This window comes from Schistocerca gregaria, chromosome 7 (assembly GCF_023897955.1).
Source record: "Schistocerca gregaria isolate iqSchGreg1 chromosome 7, iqSchGreg1.2, whole genome shotgun sequence".
NCBI lineage: Eukaryota > Metazoa > Arthropoda > Insecta > Orthoptera > Acrididae > Schistocerca > Schistocerca gregaria.
The window spans coordinates 64,064,205-64,089,402 of record NC_064926.1 but is presented as its reverse complement, the minus strand read 5'-3'; the positions used below and the strand labels follow the sequence as shown (position 1 = coordinate 64,089,402).

General features: G+C 43.0%; 1 protein-coding gene across 1 annotated transcript in view; it reads left to right on the top strand.

The window, feature by feature from the left end:
- The first annotated feature begins 9,040 nt into the window (after positions 1-9,040).
- Positions 9,041-25,198, top strand: part of LOC126282076 (lipase 3-like) — a 135,537-nt gene continuing 119,379 nt past the window's right edge. The window contains exon 1 of the mRNA XM_049981531.1: positions 9,041-9,169. Coding sequence (XP_049837488.1) covers positions 9,059-9,169 — 111 coding nt within the window. The 5' untranslated portion in view covers positions 9,041-9,058. The remainder of the gene's footprint in view (positions 9,170-25,198) is intronic.

Genomic DNA, 25,198 nt, shown 5'->3' with positions numbered 1-25,198 from the left:
ACATCTCAATTTCAATGGCCAGTGGCAAGAACCTATTCATGCCCTCGCAGCAGAAAAGCCCCAAAACACAGTGCACCACTGCGATACCATACCCGAGGTCCCCATAAAGTCACTGCCGGGATATCTCGCTGACCCTGCCCATAGCGTACAGGTGACGTACCACAGGCCTCACGGTAAACGTCAACAAACCGATCCTGTGAATATCCACTCCGCTGTCTGTTTTCTCTCTCCGTTAACCACCCGACCACCGGCCTGAATCGCGGAAGACAAAGATGGTGACCCTATAACCGATGGCAGCGATGCCATGTACACTGAGGCCAGCCACGCCACGACTCAAATGGAAACCACTGCATTAAAAAGACGTAATATGTATCCACAGGACATTTTGGCCCGTAACTGAAAAAGGTACCATGGTGACCTCTTCATAGGCAAAAGATATCGGATTAGTTCCTCACTCGGATCTCTGGTAGAGAGGATTTGTAAGAGTTTTGAAACTGATGGTGAAACTAGAAAATCGGAAAACTATCAATGTATATATAAAGGGGACAGTGGCGTGAACTAGAAAGAATATAGGGTAACAACAACAGTCACCGAAAGGGGAGTAAGTTTCCTTATGAATAGCGAGGTGTTGCTGGGAATGAACTGTTCAGTTCTAGCTGGGGTTTTGCTCATCAGCATTGACAGCAAACCAACTCTAACAACAATAGTTGTAGCGTACATGCCGATTCCACAAGTGAAGCAATGGAAATGAAGGCATTGAATTGGTTATTCAGTATGTAGATGGGGATGGTAATCTAATAATCATGGAGAATTGGAGCAAAGTAGAAGGGGAAAGTTTTGTTTCGTCTCGTTCTCACTGTGGGCTTGTACCACGGGAAGCAAGGAGAGGATGTGTTTGCGTTATAGAAGAAGATACCGGCCACCAAACTGCACACATGTATTAACAGGGTTCTTTACTCTTGGGAAAAAGAAGTTACTTAACTTGAGATAGTTCAGATGTTGTGGTACAAGCTCTACTGTAATAGTCCACATTAGCCTCACAGTTAGTGGAGTACACGTCCTGCTGTTCACACTTCTTTGGTCTCTAGGTTCTGACCAGCTCTGAGATGGAAGCTGCGATGTGAGTTATGACGACTCGTTGACTGGATGACTAACTGACAGGGCCCTCTGGTCCGCGGAAGCGATCTAAATACTGGCGGTCGAAAGGGCGTTGTCGAAGTCAAACATACAGGAAAATATGGAATTGGTAGGAGGAATGTGAGAGGAAGAAGAGCAACTGAATTCTTCAATAAATATCTGCAAGTAACAGGGAATACCATGTTCAAATACTAAGAGATGGAGGAACACTCGGATAAGGCCCACAGATACCCAAATATTCCAACTGTATTACATCGTGTCAGACTGGAATCCGAATTCAGATACTAGATTGCAAGGCATATCCAGGAGCAGATATAGGCTTGGATGACAGCTTAATGATGAAGAACATTTGATTACAGTTTAGAATTATCCGGAAGAACCATATGGGACAGAAGTACGAGGGAGAAATGACGAAGTGTGTTTGAAGTTTTGTAAGACTGTAGGTACTTCCATAATGAGTACCACAATACAAACTTCAGTTGAAAAAATGGATATCTCTAGAAAAAGCAACGACAGAAGATAGGTAGACAAACTTAGCTACAAGAAATGTAGCTGCGAAAAAGCTTTAGGTAACACAAGAAACACTTCAGATGCTTGACGAAAGAAGGAAGTACAAAAGGCACGAATACAGCAACGTACGTCACTCGCGAATGAAATCAACAGCAGGAAAAATGCCTGCAGGAAAAATGTGAAGATGCTCAAAGAGAAATAGTTACCGGAAAGATTGTGTTAGCATATAGAAAACCACAAACAACCGGCCAGAAAATTAAAAGCCAGAGCATCAAAATTGAAAATGCTATAGAAATTTTATTGAAATACGCAAAGGGAAGAGCAGATAGATCAAAAGGGTACACTGAAGACCATCATGAGTGGGACGATTTGTTTAAGGACGTTACTGAAAAGAAATGTAAGTTAGTGTGAGACACATAGGGATCCCGTGTCAGAGTTTAAAAAGACTTGCAACCAAATAACCCTTTCTTCAAAGTGGAGACCAAACCAACAACTATTCAAGTCGGTGTATATAATACAAGGTGGTCCGGCTCAAGTATCACACGAAATAAGCGTCAAACGAAAAAAAAAAATACAATGAACGAAAGTCGTCTAGCTTGAAGAAGGAAACCAGATGGCGCTATGGTTGGCCCGCTAGGTGGCGCTGCCATAGGTCAAACGATATCCGTTTGACCTATGGCATTTGATATCCAACTGCGTTTTTTTTTAAAATAGGAACCCCCATTTTTATTACGTATTCGTGTAGTACGTAAAGAAATATGAATGTTATAGTTGGACCACTTTTTTCTCTTTGTGATAGGTGGCGCTGTAATAGTCACAATTTTAGACGAACAGTTGGCAACAGGTAGGTTTTTTAAATTAAAATACAAAATGTAGGTACGTTTGAACATTTTATTTTAGTTGTTCCAATGTGATACATGTACCTTTGTGAACGTGTCATATCTGAGAAAGCACGCTGTTACAGCGTGATTACCTGTAGATACCACATTAATGCAATAAATACTCAGAATGATGTCCGTCAACCCCAATGAATTTGGCAATATGTGTAACGACATTCCTCTCAACAGCGAGTAGTGCGCATTCTGTAATGTTCGCCCATGCATTGACAGTGCTCTAACGCATGTTGTCAGGCATTGTCGGTGGATCACGATAGCAAATATCCTTCAACTTTCTCCACAGAAAGAAATTCGGGGACGTCAGACCCGGTGAACCTGCGGGCCACCTGTCACGAAATATGCTATTCAATACCGCTTCAACCGCACGCGATCTAGGTGCCGGACATCCATTATGATGGAAGTACATCGCCATTCTGTCATGCAATGAAACGTCTTGTAGTAACATCGGTAGAACATTACGTAGGCTATCAGCATACATTGCACCATTTAGATTGCCATCGATAAAATGGGGGCCAGTTATCCTTCCTCCCATAATGCCTCACCATACATTAACACGCCTAGGTCGCTGATGTTCCAACTGTCGCAGCCATCGTGGATTTTCTGTTGCCCATTAGTCCATATTATGCCGCTTTACGTTACCGCTGTTGGTGAATGACGCTTCGTCGCTAAATAGAACGAGTGCAAAAAATCTGTCATCGTCCCTTAATTTCTCTTGTTCCCAGTGGCAGAGCTGTACACGGCGTTTAAAGTTGTCGCCATGCAATTCCTGGTGCATAAAAATATGGTACGGGTGCAATCGATGTAGCATTCTCAACACCGACGTTTTTGAGATTCCCGATTCTCGCTCAATTTGTCTGCTACTGATGTGCGGATTAGCCGCGACAGCAGCTAAAGCACCTACTTGGGCATCATCATTTGTTGCAGGTCGTGGTTGACGTTTCACATGTGGCTGAACACTTCCTGTTTCCTTAAATAACGTAACTATCCGGCGAACGGTCCGAACACTTGAATGATGTCGTCCAGGATACCGAGCAGCATACATAGCACACGCCCGTTGGGCATTTTGAACACCATAGCCATACATCAATACGATATTGACCTTTTCCCCAATCGCAAAGGGTCCATTTTAACACGGGTAATGTATCATGAAGCAAATACCGTCCGCACTGGCGGAATATTACGTGATACCACGTACTTATACGTTTGTGACTCTTTCAGCGCCATCTATCACAAAGCGAAATAAGTGGTCCAACTACAACATTCATATTTCTTTACGTACTACACGAGTGTGTAATAAAAATGGGGGTTCCTATTTTTAAAAAACGCAGTTGATATCCGTTTGACCTATGGCAGCGCCAGTGTAGCGGGCCAACCATAGCGCCATCTGGTTTCCCCCCTCAAGCTAGACGAGTTTCGTTGTTTGTAGTTTTTCCTTTGCTGCTCATTTCGTGAGATATTTGGTCCTGTATATGACACTGGAAACACACCGTCATACTTCGGAAAAATATTATCCACGATAGAGGCTGTTTTGACTTTGAGTCTGATGATCCAAGAAAGATTTTTAAAAAAACTCAGGACACGTTCACAGGATTTGTTATCCTAAAAAAAGTGTTTTACAGCGTAAAACGGTGAAAAATTGTGAGTTACAGGAAAAGACGAGTAATATACAACAGGAAACAATTAAGTGCTCGGAAAGGAAGGTGCAACAGAGGAATGCATTCCTTCTCCCCTATTTACAGGTTGTTTCAAAAATGACCGGTATATTTGAAACGGCAATACAAACTAGACGAGCAGCGATAGAAATACACCGTTTGTTGCAATATGCTTGGGACAACAGTACATTTTCAGGCAGACAAACTTTCGAAATTACAGTAGTTACAATTGTCAACAACAGATGGCGCTGCGGTCTGGGAAACTCTATAGTACGATATTTTCCACATATCCACCATCCGTAGCAATAATATGGCGTAGTCTCTGAATGAAATTACCCGAAACCTTTGACAACGTGTCTGGCGGAATGGCTTCACATGCAGATGAGATGTACTGCTTCAGCTGTTCAATTGTTTCTGGATTCTGGCGGTACACCTGGTCTTTCAAGTGTCCCCACAGAAAGAAGTCACAGGGGTTCATGTCTGGCGAATAGGGAGGCCAATCCACGCCGCCTCCTGTATGTTTCGGATAGCCCAAAGCAATTACACGATCATCGAAATATTCATTCAGGAATTTAAAGACGCCGGCCGTGCGATGTGGCCGGGCACCATCTTGCATAAACCACGAGGTGTTCGCAGTGTCATCTAAGGCAGTTTGTACCGCCACAAATTAACGAAGAATGTCCAGATAGCGTGATGCAGTAATCGTTTCGGATCTGAAAAATGGGCCAATGATTCCTTTGGAAGAAATGGCGGCCCAGACCAGTACTTTTTGAGGATGCAGGGACGATGGGACTGCAACATGGGGCTTTTCGGTTCCCCATATGTGCCAGTTCTGTTTATTGCAGAAGCTGTCCAGGTAAAAATAAGCTTCATCAGTAAACCAAATGCTGCCCACATGCATATCGCCGTCATCAATCCTGTGCACTATATCGTTAGCGAATGTCTCTCGTGCAGCAATGGTAGCGGCGATGAGGGGTTGCCGCTTTTGAATTTTGTATGGATAGAGGTGTAAACTCTGACGCATGAGACGATACATGGACGTTGGCGTCATTTGGACCGCAGCTGCAACACGGCGAACGGAAACCCGAGGCCGCTGTTGGATCACCAGCTGCACTAGGTGCGCGTTGCCCTCTGTGGTTGCCGTACGCTGTCGCCCTACCTTTCCAGCACGTTCATCCGTCACGTTCCCAGTCCGTTGAAATTTTCAAACAGATCCTTTATTGTATCGCTTTTCGGTCCTTTGGTTACATTAAACCTCCGTTGAAAACTTCATCTTGTTGCAACAACACTGTGTTCTAGGCAGTGGAATTCCAACACCAGAAACATCCTCTGTTCGAAGGAATAAACCATGTTGTCCACAGCACACTTGCACGTTGTGAACAGCACACGCTTACAGAAGAAAGACGACGTACAGAATGGCGCACCCACAGACTGCGTTTTCTTCTATATCTTTCACATCACTTGCAGCGCCATCTGTTGTTGAAAATTGTAACTACTGTAATTTCGAAAGTTTGTCCGCCTGAAAATGTACTGTTATCCCAAGCATATTGCAACAAACGGTGTATTTCTATCGCTGCTCGTTTAGTTTTTATTGCCGTTTCAAATATACTGGTCATTTTTGAAACACCCTGTAATTTACCCTACGAAAAAGCATTTACTGAAATGAAAGAAAGTTTCAGGGGGAAAGAATGTAAATGATAAGATTCGCTGATGTCATTGCTATCCAAAGTGAAAGTGAAGGAGAATTATAGGATCTGTTGAATTGAATGTATAGTCTAGTGAGTACAGGCTGTAAATTGAGAGTAAACTGAAGAAAGGCGAAGGTTGTCAGGAATAACAGAAATGGGATTAGCGATGAACTTAACATTAATTTTTATGACCAAGAATAAAATGAAGGAATTCCACTACCGCGGAAGTAAAATAATGTATGACGTACGATGAAAGGAGGACACAAAAAGTGGCTTAGCACGGGCAAAGAGGAGATTCCTGGCGAATAGGAGTTCACCAGTACCAATCACACGCCTTAATTTGAGGAAGAAAATTCTGATAATGCACGTGTGGAACACAGCATTATATGGAAATCAATCGTAGGCTATGGGAATAATGGAAAAGGAGAGAATCGGAACGTTGAGGTTGAAATGAGGGGATTCGCCGCGGAATTGGTGAACAAAGGAACATATCTCAGACACTAATTATTACAAGGGAGAGGCTGGCTAGACGTGCGTTAATGTAATAGAGAACAGTTTCCATAGTACCAGAGGGAGCCGTAGACGACAAAAACTGTAGGGGAAGAGAGACTGGAATACATCTAATAAATAACGGAGAATGTAGGGTGGAAGTGCTACTTCGAAGTGAAGAGGTTGACGCAGGAGAGGAATTCGTGGCGGGTCACAAACAAAAAACAAAAAACAAAAAAAAAATGTGTGTGTGTGAAACCTTACGGGACTTAAATGCTAAGGTCATCAGTCCCTAAGCTTCCACACTGCTTAACCTAAATTATCCTAAGGACAAACACCCACACATGTCCGAGGGAGGACTCGAACCTCGGCCAGGATCAGCCGCACAGTCCATGACTGCACCGCCTCAGACCGCTCGGCTAATCCCGCGCGGCGTGGCGGGTTGCATCACAGCAATCAAAAGACTGCTTACATGTAAAGAAAAAAAGCACACTGCAATACGAAATCTAAGACTTCTAATCTGAACACAATACTTAGGACGGTTTCATGACTTCGTTGAGTTCTCGTTAAACATTAATGAAAGATGGCCTTCATCGTGAAGGCAAAGCTCTTCGTATGAAAAAATCCTTTCTTCTGTCACACGTGGGTAAAAGATACCGGTGAATGTGGCTGAAAAAGATAAGAAAGTCAGATATGTACATGACGTGTGTCTTAACAACTGTCTGGGACTTGTGTCGAAAACTAATTAACTTTTAGCAGTCATACACAGCTGTAAGCTCAAGAAGATTACTCTCTACTGCCTAGATGTCACCAGTAACTAGGTGTTTTATTTACGAACTAACTTGGAGGAATTGAAGTTCGTGATTCCTTACCATGGCCCGCATAGGAGGCCAGACCATTACTCGTCAAGGGCAAACCTAGAGGTGAACGCGCTATCAAGCTCTTCTGAAAGTTTCAGTCAGCCTAAAATATTTCCCATTTTCCACAATCCACGCTGACTCCTCTCCTTACTGAACCAGGCCTTCCCTTCGGGAGAAAGAAGTATCCGTATTAACAGCTGCAAGGTAAAGATCAAAATTGGACAACACATTCGTAGTAGTAAATTGCGCGCGTTTCCTCCCTGTTACACAATAACTAACAAAGGGAGGCCGCCAATTGTGAAATTCAGATTCGATTCACACTGCGCATAATAAAAGCTCATTGCCAGAGGTTTAATGGGGCAAAGCACCAAGATGCACTTCTCAGTCGTTGTCGAGAAAATCGACAGTTAAAAGAAACCATTGCGGTGAAATACTCTCTACGAGCAATAATATCCTACAGCGTCCTGGCGCAAGGGTAAGTGCTCAGGTTCGTAATCTGAAAGTCGCCGGATCGAATCTCGCGCCGTGCAACTTTTTTTAATTATTTGTTTTTTGTAATTAAAATGTATATACCATACGTACAAAAGAAAGAATTTCACCTTCTGATCAACTCTTGGGGTGGGCAAACGAACCCGGTGTTATACGATGAGATGTTCCAGGACGATAAGAAGTTACCAACGTACACTATAAAAGTCATTCCTCCAAAGTGCACTCCTCTCGTCCAACCGTGGGACGTGTATTTTTACCGGCAGGTAAAAAATTTGATCAAGCGCCTTCGAAATTGTGCTTTTTTAATCGAGCGAAACCGTGACATCAACTCTAGAGACGACTGTATAAAAATCCAATCCATCGACCACCACCAAGTGTCTTCTCCGAATTTTGCCGATATGATACGATACACGTGGTATGCATCAAACCTGAAGAACGATAGAACAATTTTTCAGAATGTTAATCAGATGTGTTTCCCAGCAGATAATTTAAAAAACAATTGTTCTTGTAAAAACGCTCGATGTCGTGCTGTTTTCTCCTTTCCATGTTTCTATGATTACTATCACTCTGGTTAGTGCGATACTCCAGCTACTAATTGTTAATTATGTGCGAGTGTATACCGAACTTTTCAATAAATTGTATCCACTTGAACTAAAACACAATATCACAAATAATATTCAAGTATTATTTTTTCACGACAAACGACTTTCAACAATTTATTATATGCATAATTGTTGCAACTGAATTACAAAAAACAAATAATAAAAAAAGGTACATGGCGCGAGATTCGATCCGGCGACCTTCGGATTACGTACGTGAGCGCTTACCGCTGCGCCACGACGCTGTAGAAAATAATTAATCGTAGAGAGTATTTCACCGCAACGGTTTCTTTTAACTGTCTATTTTCTCGACAACGGCTGAGAAGTACATCTTGGTGCTTTGCCACATTACACCTCTGGCCAGGAGCTTTTATTATGAGCAGTATGAATCGAACCTGAATTTCACAATTGGCGTACTCCCCTTGTAAGCTTGTACCGGGGCACGACAGCACGAAGGTACATTTTTCACATGTGAAGCAAATGACTGCTTCACACGGTAATTACACACCTTGTAAAATGTGCGACCGTCGCCTTCATTTCTTTATAACTGTTACGTTTCTTATCTGTGACGTCACTCCTGTTTTCCTAGTTTATTCCTTTTACAAGGCTCGAGTGTTATGCGCGAAGAAACTTTCTGTTCGCACTTATTGCCACACCTCTTCCGATAAGGCAGTCACCTTGAGAACGTCGCATATAGACCTCATCGCCCTCGCCACAGAACAGTGTGCGGTGTACGTCATGGTTGCCGTCCAGCGGAAGGGTTCTTTACTGCCGCTGCTCGCCTTGTTAGTCCTCGTCAGAGCAGAGGACAGCCCCACCGATGTTAACTCCGACGCCTACCTCGACACGGTGAGAAACACTCTCCATAGGCATGTGTCAGAGTGTGTGTGTGTGTGTGTGTGTGTGTGTGTGTGTGACAGAGTGAGAGAGAGTGACACAGAACAGTTGTACAATTCCCAAAGTTGGCACGCGGAAGATTTGCTGTCTGAAAAGACAATAATGGTGAGGTACATCACCAATTGCTCGTCTACAAGGTAGGGCTAGTCGTGGAAAGAGAGCAAGACTTGTAAAACTCATCAAAAGCGTCCGACTCTAGTGCCGCATTCACCTACAATCACGTCTACATACGTACTTCAGTCACCGTATGGTGCATGTCACAGGCACCTTGTACCACTATAGTTCAATTCTTTTATCTTGGCGGTTCGTGCATGCCCGCCCAGAACCGGGGGTTTGCTGCGTTGCCAGTTGTACGCGCCAAGAGAAGCAGCGCCAAAGTACTAGTTCGCAAACTTACGTTTAGGGGGGAGCGCGCAGTTTATGAAGTAAAGCCACCACGGGCGCGTTAACCCTTTCGCTGCTACAGAGACGGCTCCCCGCATTCCGCGATTTACGCGATTTTGTCATCATTGCACTGCTCGCCTGTGCAGATACATGGTGTTTCGACTGCTTTGACACACTTTATCATTCGATTTCACAAAAACTATTTGGCCCAAAATTTTGATTTTTACACATCTTCTTGACTGATACCTTCCCCCCCCCCCCCCTCCCCCCATAAATGACTTAATTTTGTTTCGATGTTCAACGCAGTTATTGTGCAGCATTAGATGTAGTAAACCATTGCGCGAAATTTTGAAGAGTTTGCAGAGGTAAAGTCCACGGCTTATACATTCCGTACGGTCGATTACGATAACGCAGCTCGTCATCCATTTCATCTCCCAGAGGACTTTAAAATATCACGCAAAATACCGACAAACACTGTTGATATCTACATCTACATGACTACTCTGCAATTCACATTTAAGTGCTTGGCAGGGGGTTCATCGAACCACAATCATACCCCCGAAAACGAACACCTAAACATTTCTGTTCGAGCTCTGATTTCTCTGATTTTATTTTGATGATCATTCCTACCTATGTAGGTTGGGCTCAACAAAATATTTTCGCATTCGGAAGAGAAAGTTGGTGACTGAAATTTCGTAGAAAGGTCTCGCCACGACGAAAAACGTCTTTGCTGTAATGACTTCCATCCCAACTAGCGTATCATATCTGCCACACTCTCTCCCCTATTACGTGATAATACAAAACGAGCTGCCCTTTTTTGCACCCTTTCGATGTCATCCGTCAATCCCACCTGGTAAGGATCCCACACCGCGCAGCAATATTCTAACAGAGGACGAACGAGTGTAGTGAAAGCTGTCTCTTTAGTGGACTTGTAGCATCTTCTAAGTGTCCTACCAATGAAACGCAACCTTTGGCTCGCCTTCCCCACTATATTATCTATGTGGTGCTTACAACTGAAGTTGTTCGTAATTTTAACACCCAGGTACTTAGTTGAATTGACAGCCTTGAGAATTGTACTATTTATCAGGTAATCGAATTCCAACGGATTTCTTTTGGAACTCATGTGGATCATCTCACACTTTTCGTTATTTAGTGTCAACTGCCACCTGCCACACCATACAGCAATCTTTTCTAAATCGCTTTGCAACTGATACTGGTCTTCGGATGACCATACTTGACGGTGAATTACAGCATCATCTGCGAACAATCTAAGAGAACTGCTCAGATTGTCACCCAGGTCATTTATATAGATCAGGAACAGCAGAGGTCGCAGGACGCTTCCCTGGGGAACACCTGATATCACTTCAGTTTTACTCGATGATTTACCGTCTATTACTACGAACTGCGACCTTCCTGACAGGAAATCACGAATCCAGTGGCACAACTGAGACGATACCCCATAGGTCCGCAGCTTGATTAGAAGTCGCTTGTGAGGAACGGTGTCAAAAGCTTTCCGGAAATCTAGAAATACGGAATCAACTTGAGATCCCCTGTCGATAGCGGACACTAATTCGTGCGAATAAAGAGCTAGCTGCGTTGCACAAGAGCGATGTTTTCTGAAGCCATGCTGATTACGTGTCAATAGATCGTTGCCTTCGAGGTGATTCGTAATGTTTGAATACAGTATATGCTCCAAACCCTACTGCAAACCGACGTCAATGACATAGGTCTGTAGTTAAATGGATTACTCCTACTACCCTTCTTAAACACTGGTGCGACCTGCGCAATTTTCCAATCTGTAGGTACAGATCGATCGGTGAGCGAGCGGTTGTATATGAGTGCTAAGTAGGGAGCTATAGTATCAGCGTAATCTGAAAGGAACCTAATCGGTATACAATCTGGACCTGAAGACTTGCCCGTATCAAGCGATCTGAGTTGCTTCGCAACCCCTAAGGTATCTACTTCTAAGAAACTCATGGTAGCAGATGTTCGTATTTCAAATTCTGGAATATTCCATTCGTCTTCCCTGGTGAAGGAATTTCGGAAAACTGCGTTCAATAACTCCGCTTTAGCGGCACAGTCGTCGGTAACAGTACCATCGGCACTGCGCAGCGAAGGTATTAACTGCGTCTTGCCGCTTGTGTACTTTACATACGACCAGAATTTCTTTGGATTTTCTACCAAATTTCGAGACAATGTTTCGTTGTGGAACCTATTAAAGGCATCTCGCATCGAAGTCCGTGCCAAATTTCGCGCGTCTGTAAATCTTCGGGATTTCGCGTTCTTCTGAACTTCGCATGCTTTTTCCGTTGCCTCTGCAACAGCGTTCGGACCTTTTTTGTGTACCACGGGGGATCCGTTCCATCTCTTACCAATTTATGAGGTATGAATCTCTCAATTGCTGTTGCTACTATATCTTTGAATTTGAGCCACATCTCGTCTAGATTTGCATAGTCAGTTCAAAGGAATGCTTTTAGGAAGGCTTCTAGTGACACTTTATCCGTTTTTTTAAATAAAATTATTTTGCGTTTGTTTCTGATGGATTTGGAAGAAACTGTATTGAACCTAGCTACAACGACCTTGTGATCACTAATCCCTGTATCAGTCATGATACTCTCTATCAGCTCTGGATTGTTTGTGGCTAAGAGGTCAAGTGTGTTTTCGCAACCATTTACAATTCACGTGGGTTCGTGGACTAATTGCTCGAAATAATTTTCGGAGAAAGCATTTAGGACAATCTCGGAAGATGTTTTCTGCCTACCACCGGTTTTGAACAAGTATTTTTGCCAACATACCGAGGGTAGGTTGAAGTCCCCACCAACTATAACCTTATGAGTGGGGTATTTATTTGTTTCGAGACTCAAACTTTCTCTGAACTGTTCCGCAACTGTGTCATCGGAGTCTGAGGGTCGGTAGAAGAAGCCAATTATTAACTTAATGCGGCTGTTAAGTATAACCTCCACCCATACCAATTCGCACGAAGTATCTACTTCGACTTCACTACAAGATGAACCACTACTGACAGACACAGAAACTCCATCACCAATTCTGCCTAATCTATCTTTCCTGAACATCGTCTGAGACTTCGTAAAAATTTCTGCAGAACTTATTTCAGGCTTTAGCCAGCTTTCTGTACCTATAATGATATCAGCTTCTGTGCTTTCTATTAGCGCTTGAAGCTCAGGGACTTTTCCAGCACAACTACAACAATTTACAACTATAATTCCGACTGTTCCTTGATCCAAGCACGTCCTGTATTTGGCATGCACCCTTTGACATTGCAGCACACCCCGTACTTTCCCGAGGCCTTCTAACCTAAAAAACCGCCCAGTCCACGCCACACAGCCTCCGCTACCCGTGTAGCCGCCAGCTGAGTGTAGTGAACTCCTCCTATTCAGCGGAACCCGAAACCCCACCACCCTATGGCGCAAGTCAAGGAATGATTATGAATTACTCACGTTTCGTCGAAGTACAATAGGAAATAAACAATTACCGCTGTTCTTTATTGCGCAAAAGCGGTTAGTGAGAATGATACAAACACTTATCCTTGCTATCGCCTAAATTAGGAGGCTTATTGCTTGTTTGGTTTAATTAATTAATAGAATATGAAGCAATTGGTATAATGAATTCTTTTTCCAAACTTTCAATAAAGGGAAGTCTGCCAGCAAGACACTGCTTTTGTTCAATTACTTTATTTATGACTGAACGTTTCTAAAACTGAAGGCACTCGACTGTGCTCTGCACTACAATCGAGCTGGCAACGTCGCTCTCTGTTCATTGGCTGACTGTGTTTTGTGACGTCAGATGCACAGAACGAACCTAAACTCGGCCGCCGTCACAAATGACGGGCACTTTAGTAGTGATTTCCATTTGTATTTCCCTCGCAAACAGAGCCAGGGTAAGAAGACTGTATGCTACCTTACGAGACCCAGTTTCTCTTATCTTCGTGGTCCTTACGCGAAATATGAGTACATGTAGGCCGCAGTCGATTCGTTCTGCAGATAGCTTCAAATGCTGATTTTCAAAATCTTCTCAGTAGTATTCCTCCATGGATTCCCAGTATAAGTCACGAAACAGCTCTGTAACATTCGGGTCGTGATTGAATCTACGGGTAACTGGCAGCAAATCCATTGTTTAAGCCGAACTGGTGGAGGTTTCACAATCTCCGTCAGTACTGAAGAATAGGTCGGACTGGAATTTTACAAACGGTCTCCTGTGCAGGAGAATCGAACTTTCCTAAAATTCTGCTAATAAACCAGCGTTGACCATTCGCCTTTCCTACTATCGTCCTTACAATTTTGTTCCATTCAGGTCGCTGTACAACGTTATGTCTAGATGTTTAATCGACGGGACTGTGTAAAACAGCACGCTAAAGATGCTGTATTCAGTCATTATAGTACTCCTTCTCCAACTCATATGCATTAATTTACATTTTTCTGAATTTAGAGCAATCTGACACTCATCATACAAAGTAGAAATTATGTATAAGCTATCTTGTATCGTCCTATAGTCACTAGACGATGATACCTTGCCGTACGCCACATCACTATCGTCAAATAGTACCAGATTGGTGCTCATTGAACCAGATCATTTATCTACGCTACTGGCCATTAAAATTGCTACACCAAGAAGAAATGGAGATGATAAACAGGTATTCATTGGAGAAAAATATTATACTAGAACTGACATATGATTACATTTTCACGCAATTTGGGTGCATAGATTCTGAGAAATCAGTACCCAGAACAACCACCTCTGGTCGCTATAGCGACCTTGATATGCCTGGGCATTGAGTCAAACACAGCTTGGATGGCGTGTACAGGTACAGCTGCCCATGCAGCTTCAACACGATACCGCAGTTCATCAAGAGTAGTGACTGGCGTATTCTGATGAGCCAGTTGCTCGGCCACCATTGACCAGACGTTTTCATTTGGTGAGAGATCTAGAGAATGTGCTGGCCAGGGTAGCAATCGAACATTTTCTGTACCCAGAAAGGCCCGTACAGTACCTGCAACATCCAGTCATGCATTATCGTGCTGAAATATAGCGTTTCGCAGGGATCGAATGAAGCGTAGAGCCACGGGTCGTAACACATTTGAAATGTAACGTCCACTGTTCAAAGTGCCGTCAATGCGAACAAGAGGTGACCGAAACGTGTAACCAATGGCACTCCGTACCATCACGCCGTGTGATACAACAGTATAGCGATGACGAATACACGCTTCCAATGTCCGTTCACCGCGATGTCGCCAAACACGGAAGCGAGCATCATGATGCTGTAAACAGAACATGGATTCATCCGAAAAAATGACTTTTTGCCATTCGTGCACCCAGGTTCGTCGTTGAGTACACCATCGCAGGCGCTCCTGTCTGTGATGCAGCGTCGAGGGTAACCGCAGCCATTGTCTCCGAGGTGATAGTCAATGCTGCTGCAAACGTCGTCGAACTGTTCGTGCAGATGGTTGTTGTTTTGCGAACGTCCCCATCTGTTGACTCAGGGATCGAGACGTGGCTGCACGATCCGTTACAGTCATGCGGATAAGATGCCTGTCATTTCGACTACTAGTGATACGAGGTCGTTGGGATCCAGCACGGCATTCCGTATTCCCCTCCTGAACCCACCGATTCCATATTCTGCTAACAGTCATTGGATCTCGACCAACGCGAGAAGCAATGTCGCGATACGATAAACCGCAATCGCGATAGGCTACAACCCGACCTTTATCAAAGTCGGAAACGTGACGGTACGCATTTCTCCTCGTTACACGAGGCATCACAACAACGTTTCACCAGGCAACGCCGGTCAACTGCTGTTTGTGTATGAGAAATCGGTTGGAAACTTTCGCCGTGTCAGCACGTTGTAGGTGTTGTCACCGGCGCCAACCTTGTGTGAATAGCTTTGAAAAGCTAATCATTTGCATATCACAGCATCTTCTTCCTGTCGGTTAAATTTCGCGGCTGTAGCACGTCATCTTCGTGGTGTAGCAATTTTTATGACGAGTAGTGTATATAGAGGATAACAGCGATCTTGTAACACTCCCATGGGGCACTTCTGACGTCTCCGACGGACACTCATCGTGCAGAAGAACATACTGAATCTTGTCACTTCAGACGTATTCGAGCCATTTACGTATCTGAGAACCTATTCCGTATGTTCGTAATTTCGGCATAAGTCTGCTGTCGGGCACGGTGTCAAACGCAATCCGAACTCTAGGATTATGGAATGCCTCGCTCACTTCATTCGTGGTTCACCGGATATCATGTGAGAAGAGGGTATTCATAGATGTCCCTGCGTCTACGAGCACAAGCAACACGACCTGGCATTTTTCATCTCTAGTGCCACGTAAAGGTAGCAGAGAATAACTGACCAGCGTCGAATGTGTCGTTTCGAGGTCTCATGTCTTATTAGAGTTTGTCCCAAATATAGTAAAGATAGTAAGTTTCACATTTACGTTTAATCTGAAACTATAAATATAAGGAATTCCGCCTATTTTTAAAAAAAATCCATATTTTATTCTACATATTTAAAAGTTTCACAGTGTGTAGATACGTCCTATAGGAACAATATTTTCATTTCTCCTCAAAATTTCCATCCCTCTCAACTGCCTTCCGCCGTCTTGGAACGAGCACCTGTATACCCGCACGGTAAAATTCTGGAGCAACCTGTTGGAGGCACTGTTTGGTAGCGTGCACAAGGGAGTCATCATTTCGAACCTTGTCCCACGAAGAGAGTCTTTCAGTTTCCCAAAGAGATGATAGTCACATGGAGCCAGGTCAGGACTGTAAGGCGGGTGTTTCAGTGTTGTCCATCCGAGTTTTGTGATCGCTTCCACGGTTTTTTGACTGACATGTGGCCGTGCAGCAGAAAAACACCCTGCTTTTGCCGATGTGGTCGAACACAGTCGAACTTGAAGTTTCTTCAGTGTCTTCACCTATGCATCAGAATTTATGGTGGTTCCACTTGGCATGATGTCCACAAGCAAGAGTCCTTCGGAATCTAAAAACATCGTAGCCATAACGTTTCCAGCAGAAGGTGTGGTTTTGAATTTTTTTCTTGGGTGAATTTGCATGATGTCACTCCATTGATTGTCTCTTCATTCCCAGTGAAAAATGACGGAGACATGTTTCATCACCTGTCACAATTCCTCCACGAAATTCATCTCCACCGTTCTCGTACTGTTCCAAAAGTTCGGTGCATACCATTTTCCTTGTTTCTTTGTGAGCCACTGTCAACATCGTGGGAACCCACCTGGCACAAACCTTTTTTAACGCCAACACTTTCAGTATTCTGAAAACACTTCCTACCCCTATTCCAATGTAGCGTGACAATTCGTTCACAGTGATGCGTCTGTCAGTAGTCTCCAATTCGTTAACTCTCTGCACATTGTCTGGAGTGTGTGCAGTACGAGGCCTGCCGCTGCGAGGACAATCCTAAATACTGCCGTGCCCGCTTTCATCACGTAACCTGCTTGTCCTCCGACTAACTGTACTGCGATCGACAGCAGCATCTCCATACACCTTTTTCAACCTCTTGTGGATGTTTCCCACTATCTCGTTTTCACAGCACAGGAATTCTATGACAGCACATTGCTTCTGACGAACGTCAAGTGTAGCAGCCATCTTGAAGACATGCTGTGATGGCGCGACTCACGGGAACAGGTTGAACTAAGTTTGAAAACAAATGGGAAGGATGTATCTACACACTGTAAAACTTTCACACATGCAGAATGAAAACTGTATTTTTACAAAAATAGTGTGCATTTCTTTTGGAGTGACCCTCATAGCTTTGTGCAATCTTCTGGAAATGTTTATGACTCTGAAAACCCTATCGATAGGGCGCAGTAACTGACATACCCATCGGCACGCGTTGGAAGGCACTTGCACCAAGCCAGGCCAGTATGTAGGGTGTTTCACTATTATAGGGAGAAACAAGAGGGTCAGTAGAGCAAAAGAAAACAAGCAAATAATCCTATTAGACATAGGTCCAGAAACCAATAATTGCCCCAATACGACGTATTACGAGTGGCAAGGGGACGGCGCCTACTTGGTCATCAGCGATTTCGCCCAAATGTACGGTGCACGCAGGTTTTGTCCGGAAATGAAAAAGGTGGAAGCTCCAGATGGCCAAGAGTTTAGGAAAAACAGAATTTTTTGGCGCGGGTCGGAATCCATTAACGTTATGGTAGTTTGCAAGCAGCTTTTGGTGCAGCGGGAAAAGTTCAAAACAGTAATCCAAGGGTCTTTGGGTCGAGTTCGTATGAGGAAACTTCTTTCCTTTTCAAGTTTTACGTTACTTACACTAAGAATGATCGGAAATAATGCTCAAAAGATGGTATTTATTAGCATTTTCACAAAAGGCATGAAGTGGAAAGGCAAAGGAAAATATGGGATTGCAAATAAATTTCCACGAATGGATAATAACGTGTACAAAGACTCTTCGTGGAAGATATTCTCTGGGATTATTAACTAGAAATCCGGACATGGTGCTCACTGCCTCTCTCGTGGCGTCTGCTTTGAGGTTTGTTGGCATCTGCGTAATGCTCCCGCGTTGACAACACGAACCCGCGACAAAGCGCAATCTCTTCGTCGGACCTCTTCCACCTCTTCTATTAATCCCAGTTGATAAGGCTCTCAGACTGATGAAAAATAATTATTATTCGATTACATGTTTAGTAAGCGACTTCTTTAGCGAATGGGATATATTTTATAAAGAGACTCATTGGGAGACAAAACATACCATCTACTTTTCTTACTCTTTGTTTCAAGTAAACATACGACTCTGCGTTGCTTGGAATGGTGTAGCGTCTCAGTAAAAATTATTTCCATTTTTTTGACACAATGATTACACTTTTGACCTAGTCAAATTATTTGTCATTTACTGATTCTAAGTGTTGTTTAACGGTTCTAGGCTCTTCAGTCGGGAGCCGCGTGACTGCTACGGTCGCAGGTTCGAATCCTGCCTAGGGCATGGATGTGTGTGATGTCCTTAGTTTTGTTAGGTTTAAGTAGTTCTAAGTTCTAGGGGACTGATGACCTCAGAGTTTGAGTCCCATACTGCTCAGAGCCAACGTATTTTCACATAGTTTCATTTTGCAGGTAGTTAGTTACTCGACACAATTTATTTTCACATCACAATAGTTCATCATTTCATGCTACAAATTCAATATTTAGAGTGTGCTCAGTTCAACTAACATTCATACTGAGATACATTCTTTCTGAATTTTATTACATTTTAAATTTACAGACACTTGTTCCACAGTGGTTCATGGTGTGAGTTCCTGTTGTCATGTCCTAGTTCATGAACCACGTGCAACGTATGTGTGGCCAAGTAAGTGGTCCTGACAGTCGGGATACCAGTTACTTTGCAAGAAGGCTGGGCGTCTCGGACATATTCTGACTCGTGGTCACCTTTGTGCTCATATGGCAAAGACTACCAAATCCACCGGTTAGTTCCTCAACCGTTAGGGGTAAAACCCAATGGGACTCGGGGGCAAGTAAGGCTAGCAACCTGCTTCCCCGATATTTTAAATATGATGCTGGCAACAATCAGAGCAAAATGCCTCGGACCTTTGGAGGTGACGGAGTCCCACCTCTAACTGACAAGCCAGGGACTCCTAAGATACGACTTGGCAAACAAATGGTAATGAGATGGGGAGCTATTTATATCAATGGGGGCTACCCTGGGAAGAAGGTAGAGCTGGCAGAGGCTGCAAGTAAGATGGGGCTGGACGTTTTACCTGTTAGTGACATTCGGATAAAGGGTGAGAAAGAAGAGGAAGTGGGAGAATACAAGGTCTACCCGTCAGGAGTCAAAGCAGGAATAGCACAATGGGGTGTCGGGCTTTACATCAGGAAAGAAATGGAACCCAGCGTAGTTGCAATAAGGTATGTAAACGAACGACTGATGTGGATAGATTTGACAGTGTCTAGCAAGAAAATTACGATTGTGTCAGTATATTCGCATTGTGAAGGGACAGATAAAGATAAGATGGATAGTTTTTATGAGGCACTCAGTGATGTAGTTGTTAGAGTAAAGGACAAGGACTGTGTTCTGCTCATGGGGGATTTTAATGCCAGGATTGGAAATCGAACAGAAGGGTATGAAAAGGTTATGGGTAAATTTGGAGAGGATATGGAGGCCACTGGGATGAAGAGATGGACAGAGAGACGTGAAGAAGAGGGACAGTGAGAGGAGGCTGAAGCAGATATAGGTGGTAAGGAGGATACAGAATACATGAGGAGGAGATCAAGGGGAGGAGAAGATGGATTTGATTGGATGAGATAGAGGAAGGAGTAGATGGACAGGGGGAATGGAGTACATTGAAAAGTGGGAGAGGAGCAGATAGGCAGAGAAATGACCAGAGAAATGGACAGAGTATGGGGATTGGAGGAGATAGGCAGAGAGAGGAGGGAAGACGAGATGATCAGAAAGATTTGGAAGGAGTAGATGGAGTGGAAAAGGGGGAGATGAACACAGAGATGGGGGGAAGAGGATATCGACTCAGAGGGTGTGGGATGAGAGGGGCAGAGGGGGGAGGAGCAGACTGACAGAAGGGATGACGAGACCAATCCTTCAAGATTTTACAAAAATAAATTTGTTAATGTGTTAGGACAGCAACCAGCCACAAATTTACTTTTAGTTCCTTTATTCAAAGGATACCGTTACCGGTTTCGAATTGTCGTGAATTAATCTGTAAAAACACACCACATGTTATAAAGAAAGCGTGTAAACCATCTGAGGATGAATCACAACGATTCGAAACCAGTAACGGTATCCTTTGAATAAAGGAAGTAAAAGTAAATTTCCAGAATGAGATTTTCACTCTGCAGGGGAGTGTGCGCTGATATGAAACTTCCTGGCAGATTAAAACTGTGTGCCGGACCGAGACTCGAACTCGGGACCTTTGCCTTTCGCGGGCAAGTGCTCTACCAACTGAGCTACCCAAGAACGACTCACGCACTATCCTCACAGCTTTACTTCTGCCAGTACCTCATCTCCTACCTTCCAAACTAAAATTTGTGGCTGGTTGATGTCCTAACACCATCAACATTTGTCTTCAAACAACAGCCACGGTCTCCATCATGTCATCATATGACAAAATTAAATTAAATTTGATAATTCAGAAAGTGTTGCGATTGTACGCAATTTGTCACCTCATATCAAAGCACAGTTATAAGAAGACTGATATTTAGAGTCTAGTTGGTTGGTTGTTACATATGTTAGTAGTGTTTAAATGAGCAAAGTACTGCCACAGTTCCGCATCACAAGACACTACGCGCGAAGTCGCACGCTGCACCTGCGGCCTGCATACCTTGACTGGGAAAGAGACCGTAACTTTTGCCTTCGCAAAAGTCCTCAATGAACATAAAACTTTACCCTATTACTTAGCAGAGCATTCGCATTATTATTACTTGGCCAAAAAACGAAATTATTATCACTGTCTTTCTAATCTGAATCGCGTGAGCTCTAACTGGATTGTTGTTGAACAATTAAGGCAATCGACTACTAACTCCTAAGTAACTGGTGCAGTAGGTGCCTGCACGTCTATTTCACCCAGTATTACAGAAGGCACTACCTTAAATGTAACCGTGCCTATCACCAGTACTGTTTTCAGACCGTGATTAAATCCTCCAATAAAAACAGTTTTTTTGCAGGAAGAGGAAAAGAGGTGTTTGTAGTTCACCTTACTAAATCATCTCAAAGAAATATTATGTCCAGGTTCTTCCAGTTGCAAAGCTCTGAAGAAGTTAATCTGATTTCGATCTATTATGAAATTTACGGCGAATTTAAAAAGCAATGTGACTTATACTTAAAACTGCAAGACGGAAGCAAGCAATAATGATTCTAATGCCACGTTCAGTCAGCCACATTTAAAATCTTTACGTAACCAATTACTCAATCTTATTGACTGAACTGTGAACTTTCTTTCGCTAAAATTTACATCAGCAAATGCATGTATCTTTGGTCTAAACCCATTTAAATTAATTCATATGTAAACCTTACATTTTGAATATTCACAATTCAGACAGTGCAGCCTTCAGCATCCTTTCTACCTATGTGTTTCTTTCGCTTTCTTCAACATCTTATTGTTTAATGAGTCCTCTTTCTCATTCTTTTCAAACATGGCTCCTTACTTATTACTCAGCCGTTAGGTAACTTTTGCCGGAAAACACCTTTTTCCCTCGTACAACCATACATCAGCATCTACACCTGCACACATAATCAGTAAGCCACCGTACGGCGCGTAGCGAAGGCTGCCCTGTACCATTTCCTTTCCTGTTCCACTCGCAAGCAGAACGAGGGAAAAACGACTACCGATACGCTTCCGTACGAGCCCTAATTTCTCGTATCCTGTCTTCGTGGTGCTTACGCAATCTATGTTCGAGGCAGTAAAATTCTCCCGCAATCAGACTCAAATGCTGGTTCTGCAAATTATCTCAGTAGTGTTCCTCGAAAAGAATACGCCTTGTCGCCACCGGGGATTCCGTTTGAGTCTCCGACGTATCTTCATAACACTTCAATGTTTTTCAAACCTACCGGTAACAGCTCTGATAGCCGGCTTCTGAAGTGCTTCGATGTCTTCCTTTAATCAGATCTGGCATGGATCCCAAAAACTCTAGCTATACTCAAGGATAAATCACACTAGCATCTTATATGTGGTCTCCTTTAAAGCTACATCTACGTGGATACTCTGCAAATCACATTTAAATGCCTGTCAGTCGGTTCCTCGAAACTCCTTCACAATTCTCTATTATTCCAATTTCGTATAGCGCGCGGAAAGAAAGAACACCTATATCTTTCAGTACGAGCTCTGATTACCCTTATTTTATCGTGGTGTTCGTTTCTCCCTATGTAGGTCGGTGTCAACAAAATATTTTCGCGTTCGGAGGAGAAAGTTGGTGATTGGAATTTCGTGAGAAGATTCCGTCGCAACGATAACGCCTTTCTTTTAATGATGTCCAGCCCAAATCCCGTATCACTTCAGTGACACTCTCTCCCATATTTCGCGATAATACAAAACGTACTGCCCTTCTTTGAAGTTTTTCGATGTACACCATCAGTCCTGTGTGGTAAGGATCCCACACCGCGCATGAATATTCTAAAAGAGGACGGAGAATCGTAGTGAAGGCAGTCTCCTCAGTATATCTGTTACATTTTCTAAGTGTTCTGCCAATAAAACGCAGTCTTTGGTTAGCCTTCCCCAAAACATTTTCTCTGTGTTCCTTCCAATTTAAGTTGTTCGTAATTGTAATTCCTGGATATTTAGTTGAATTTGCGGCCATTATATTTGACTGATTTATCGTGTAACCTAAGTTTAACGGATTCCTTTACCATTCATGTGGATGACCTCACACTTTTCTTTATTTAGGGCCAACTGCCACTTTTCGCACCAATCAGATATCTTTTCTAAATCGTTTTGCAGTTTGTTTTGATCTTCTGATGACTATTAGTCGATAAACGGCAGCGTCATCTGCAAGCAACCTAAGACGGCTGCTCAGATTGTCTCCCAAATCGTTTATATAGATAAGGAACAGCAAAGGGTCTATAACACTACCTTGGGGAACGCCAGAAATCACTTCTGTTTTACTCGATAACTTTCCGTCAGTTACTACGAACTGTTATCTCTCTGACAGGAAGTCAAAAAACGAGTCACATAACTGAGACGATATTCCATAACCACGCAATTTCACTATAAGCCGCTTGTTTGGTACAATGTCAAAATCCTTCTGGAAATCCAGAAATACGGAATCGATCTGAAATCCCTTGACAATAGCACTCAGTAATTCATGCGAATAAAGAGCTAGTTGTGTTTCACAAGAACGATGTTTTCTAAACCCATGTTCACTGTGTGTCAATAGACCGTTTTCTTCGAGGTAATTCATAATGTTCAAACACAATATGTGTTCCAGAATCCTGCTACATATCGACGTTAATGATATGGGTCTGTAATTACGTGGATTACTCCTACTACCTTTCTTCAATATTGATGTGACCAGTGCGACTATCCAGTCTTTGGGTACGGATCTTTCGTCTAGCGAACGGTTTTATATGGTTGTCAAGTATGGAGCTACTACATCACCATTCTCCGAAAGGAACGTAATTGATATACAGTCTGGACCAGAAGACTTGCTTTTATTAAGTGATTTAAGTTGCTTCACAACTCCGAGGATATTTACTTCTACGTTACTCAAGTTGGCAGCTGTTCTTGAATCGAATTCTGGAATGTTCACTTCGTCTTCTTTTGTGAAGGTGTTTCGGAAGGCTTGGTTAGTAACTCTGCTTTGGCAACACTGTCTTCGATAGTATGAGATTGCAATCGCGCAGAGAAGGCATTGATTGTTTCTTGCCGCTAACATACTTCACATACAACCAGAATCTCTCTGGATTTTCTGCCAGGTTTCGAGACAAGGTTTCGTTGTGGAAACTGTTATAAGCATCTCGCATTGAAGTCCGCGCTAAATTTCGAGCTTCTGTAAAAGATCTCCCATCTTGGGGATTTTGCGCCTGTTTAAATTCGGCATGTTTGTTTCGTTGTTTCTGCAACAGTGTTCTGAGCCGTTTTGTGTACCAAGGAGAATCATCTCCGTCGTCTGTTAATTTATTTGGTATAAATCTGTCAATTGCTGCCGATACTATTTCTCTGAATTCAAGCCACATCTGGTCTACACTTATATTATTAATATGGAATGAGTGGAGATTGTCTCTCAGGAAGGCGTCACGTGAATTTGTATCTGATTTTTTGAATAGGTAAATTTTTCGTTTATTTTTGGAGGATTTTGGGGTTTAAATATTTAATCTCTCTGCGACAACCCTATGTTCACTCATCCCTGTATCTGTTTTGATGCTCATTATCAACTCAGGATTATTTGTTTATTTGTTGCTAAGAGGACAAGTGTATTTTCACAACCGTTTACTAATCGCGTGGGCTCATGAACTGACTGTCGAAATAGTTTTCAGAGAACGCGTTTAGCACAATTTCGGATTATTTTTTATGCGTACCTCCTGAATTAAACATGTGTTTTCGCCAACATATCGAGGGTAAATTAAAGTCACCACAAATTATAATCGTAAGAGTCGGGTACGTGTCTGAAATCAAACTCAAGTTTTCTTTGAACCTTTCAGGAACTGTATCATATGAATTGGGAGGTCGGTAAAAGGATCCAGTTATTATTTTATTCCGGTTGCCAACAATGACCTCTGCCCATACTAACTCGCAGGAAGTATCTACAGATGAACTCACTTTCCTAAATTTATCCCAATAATGTGAACTCGACAATTCGCCTTTCCTACCACAATCCTCACATATGAGTTCCATTTTAAATCTCTTTGCAATGCTACACTCAGTTATTTAAACGTCGTGACTGTATCAACCAAGATCCTACTAACGCAGTATCCTGTTGTGAGCAGGGTGATTCCACTTTGATGTGAATCACGCCAGCGCTGAAAAAGTCTAACAGAGGTGTCCTGGTAAGACGAATGACTGGGTTCTGGGCCAGAACGAACACAATGGAATGAACAAAGAGTAGTGAGTAGTAAAATGTATTACTCAACTTTGAAAACATTGGCTACAGCAAAGGTAAGAAGCAGGTTTAGCC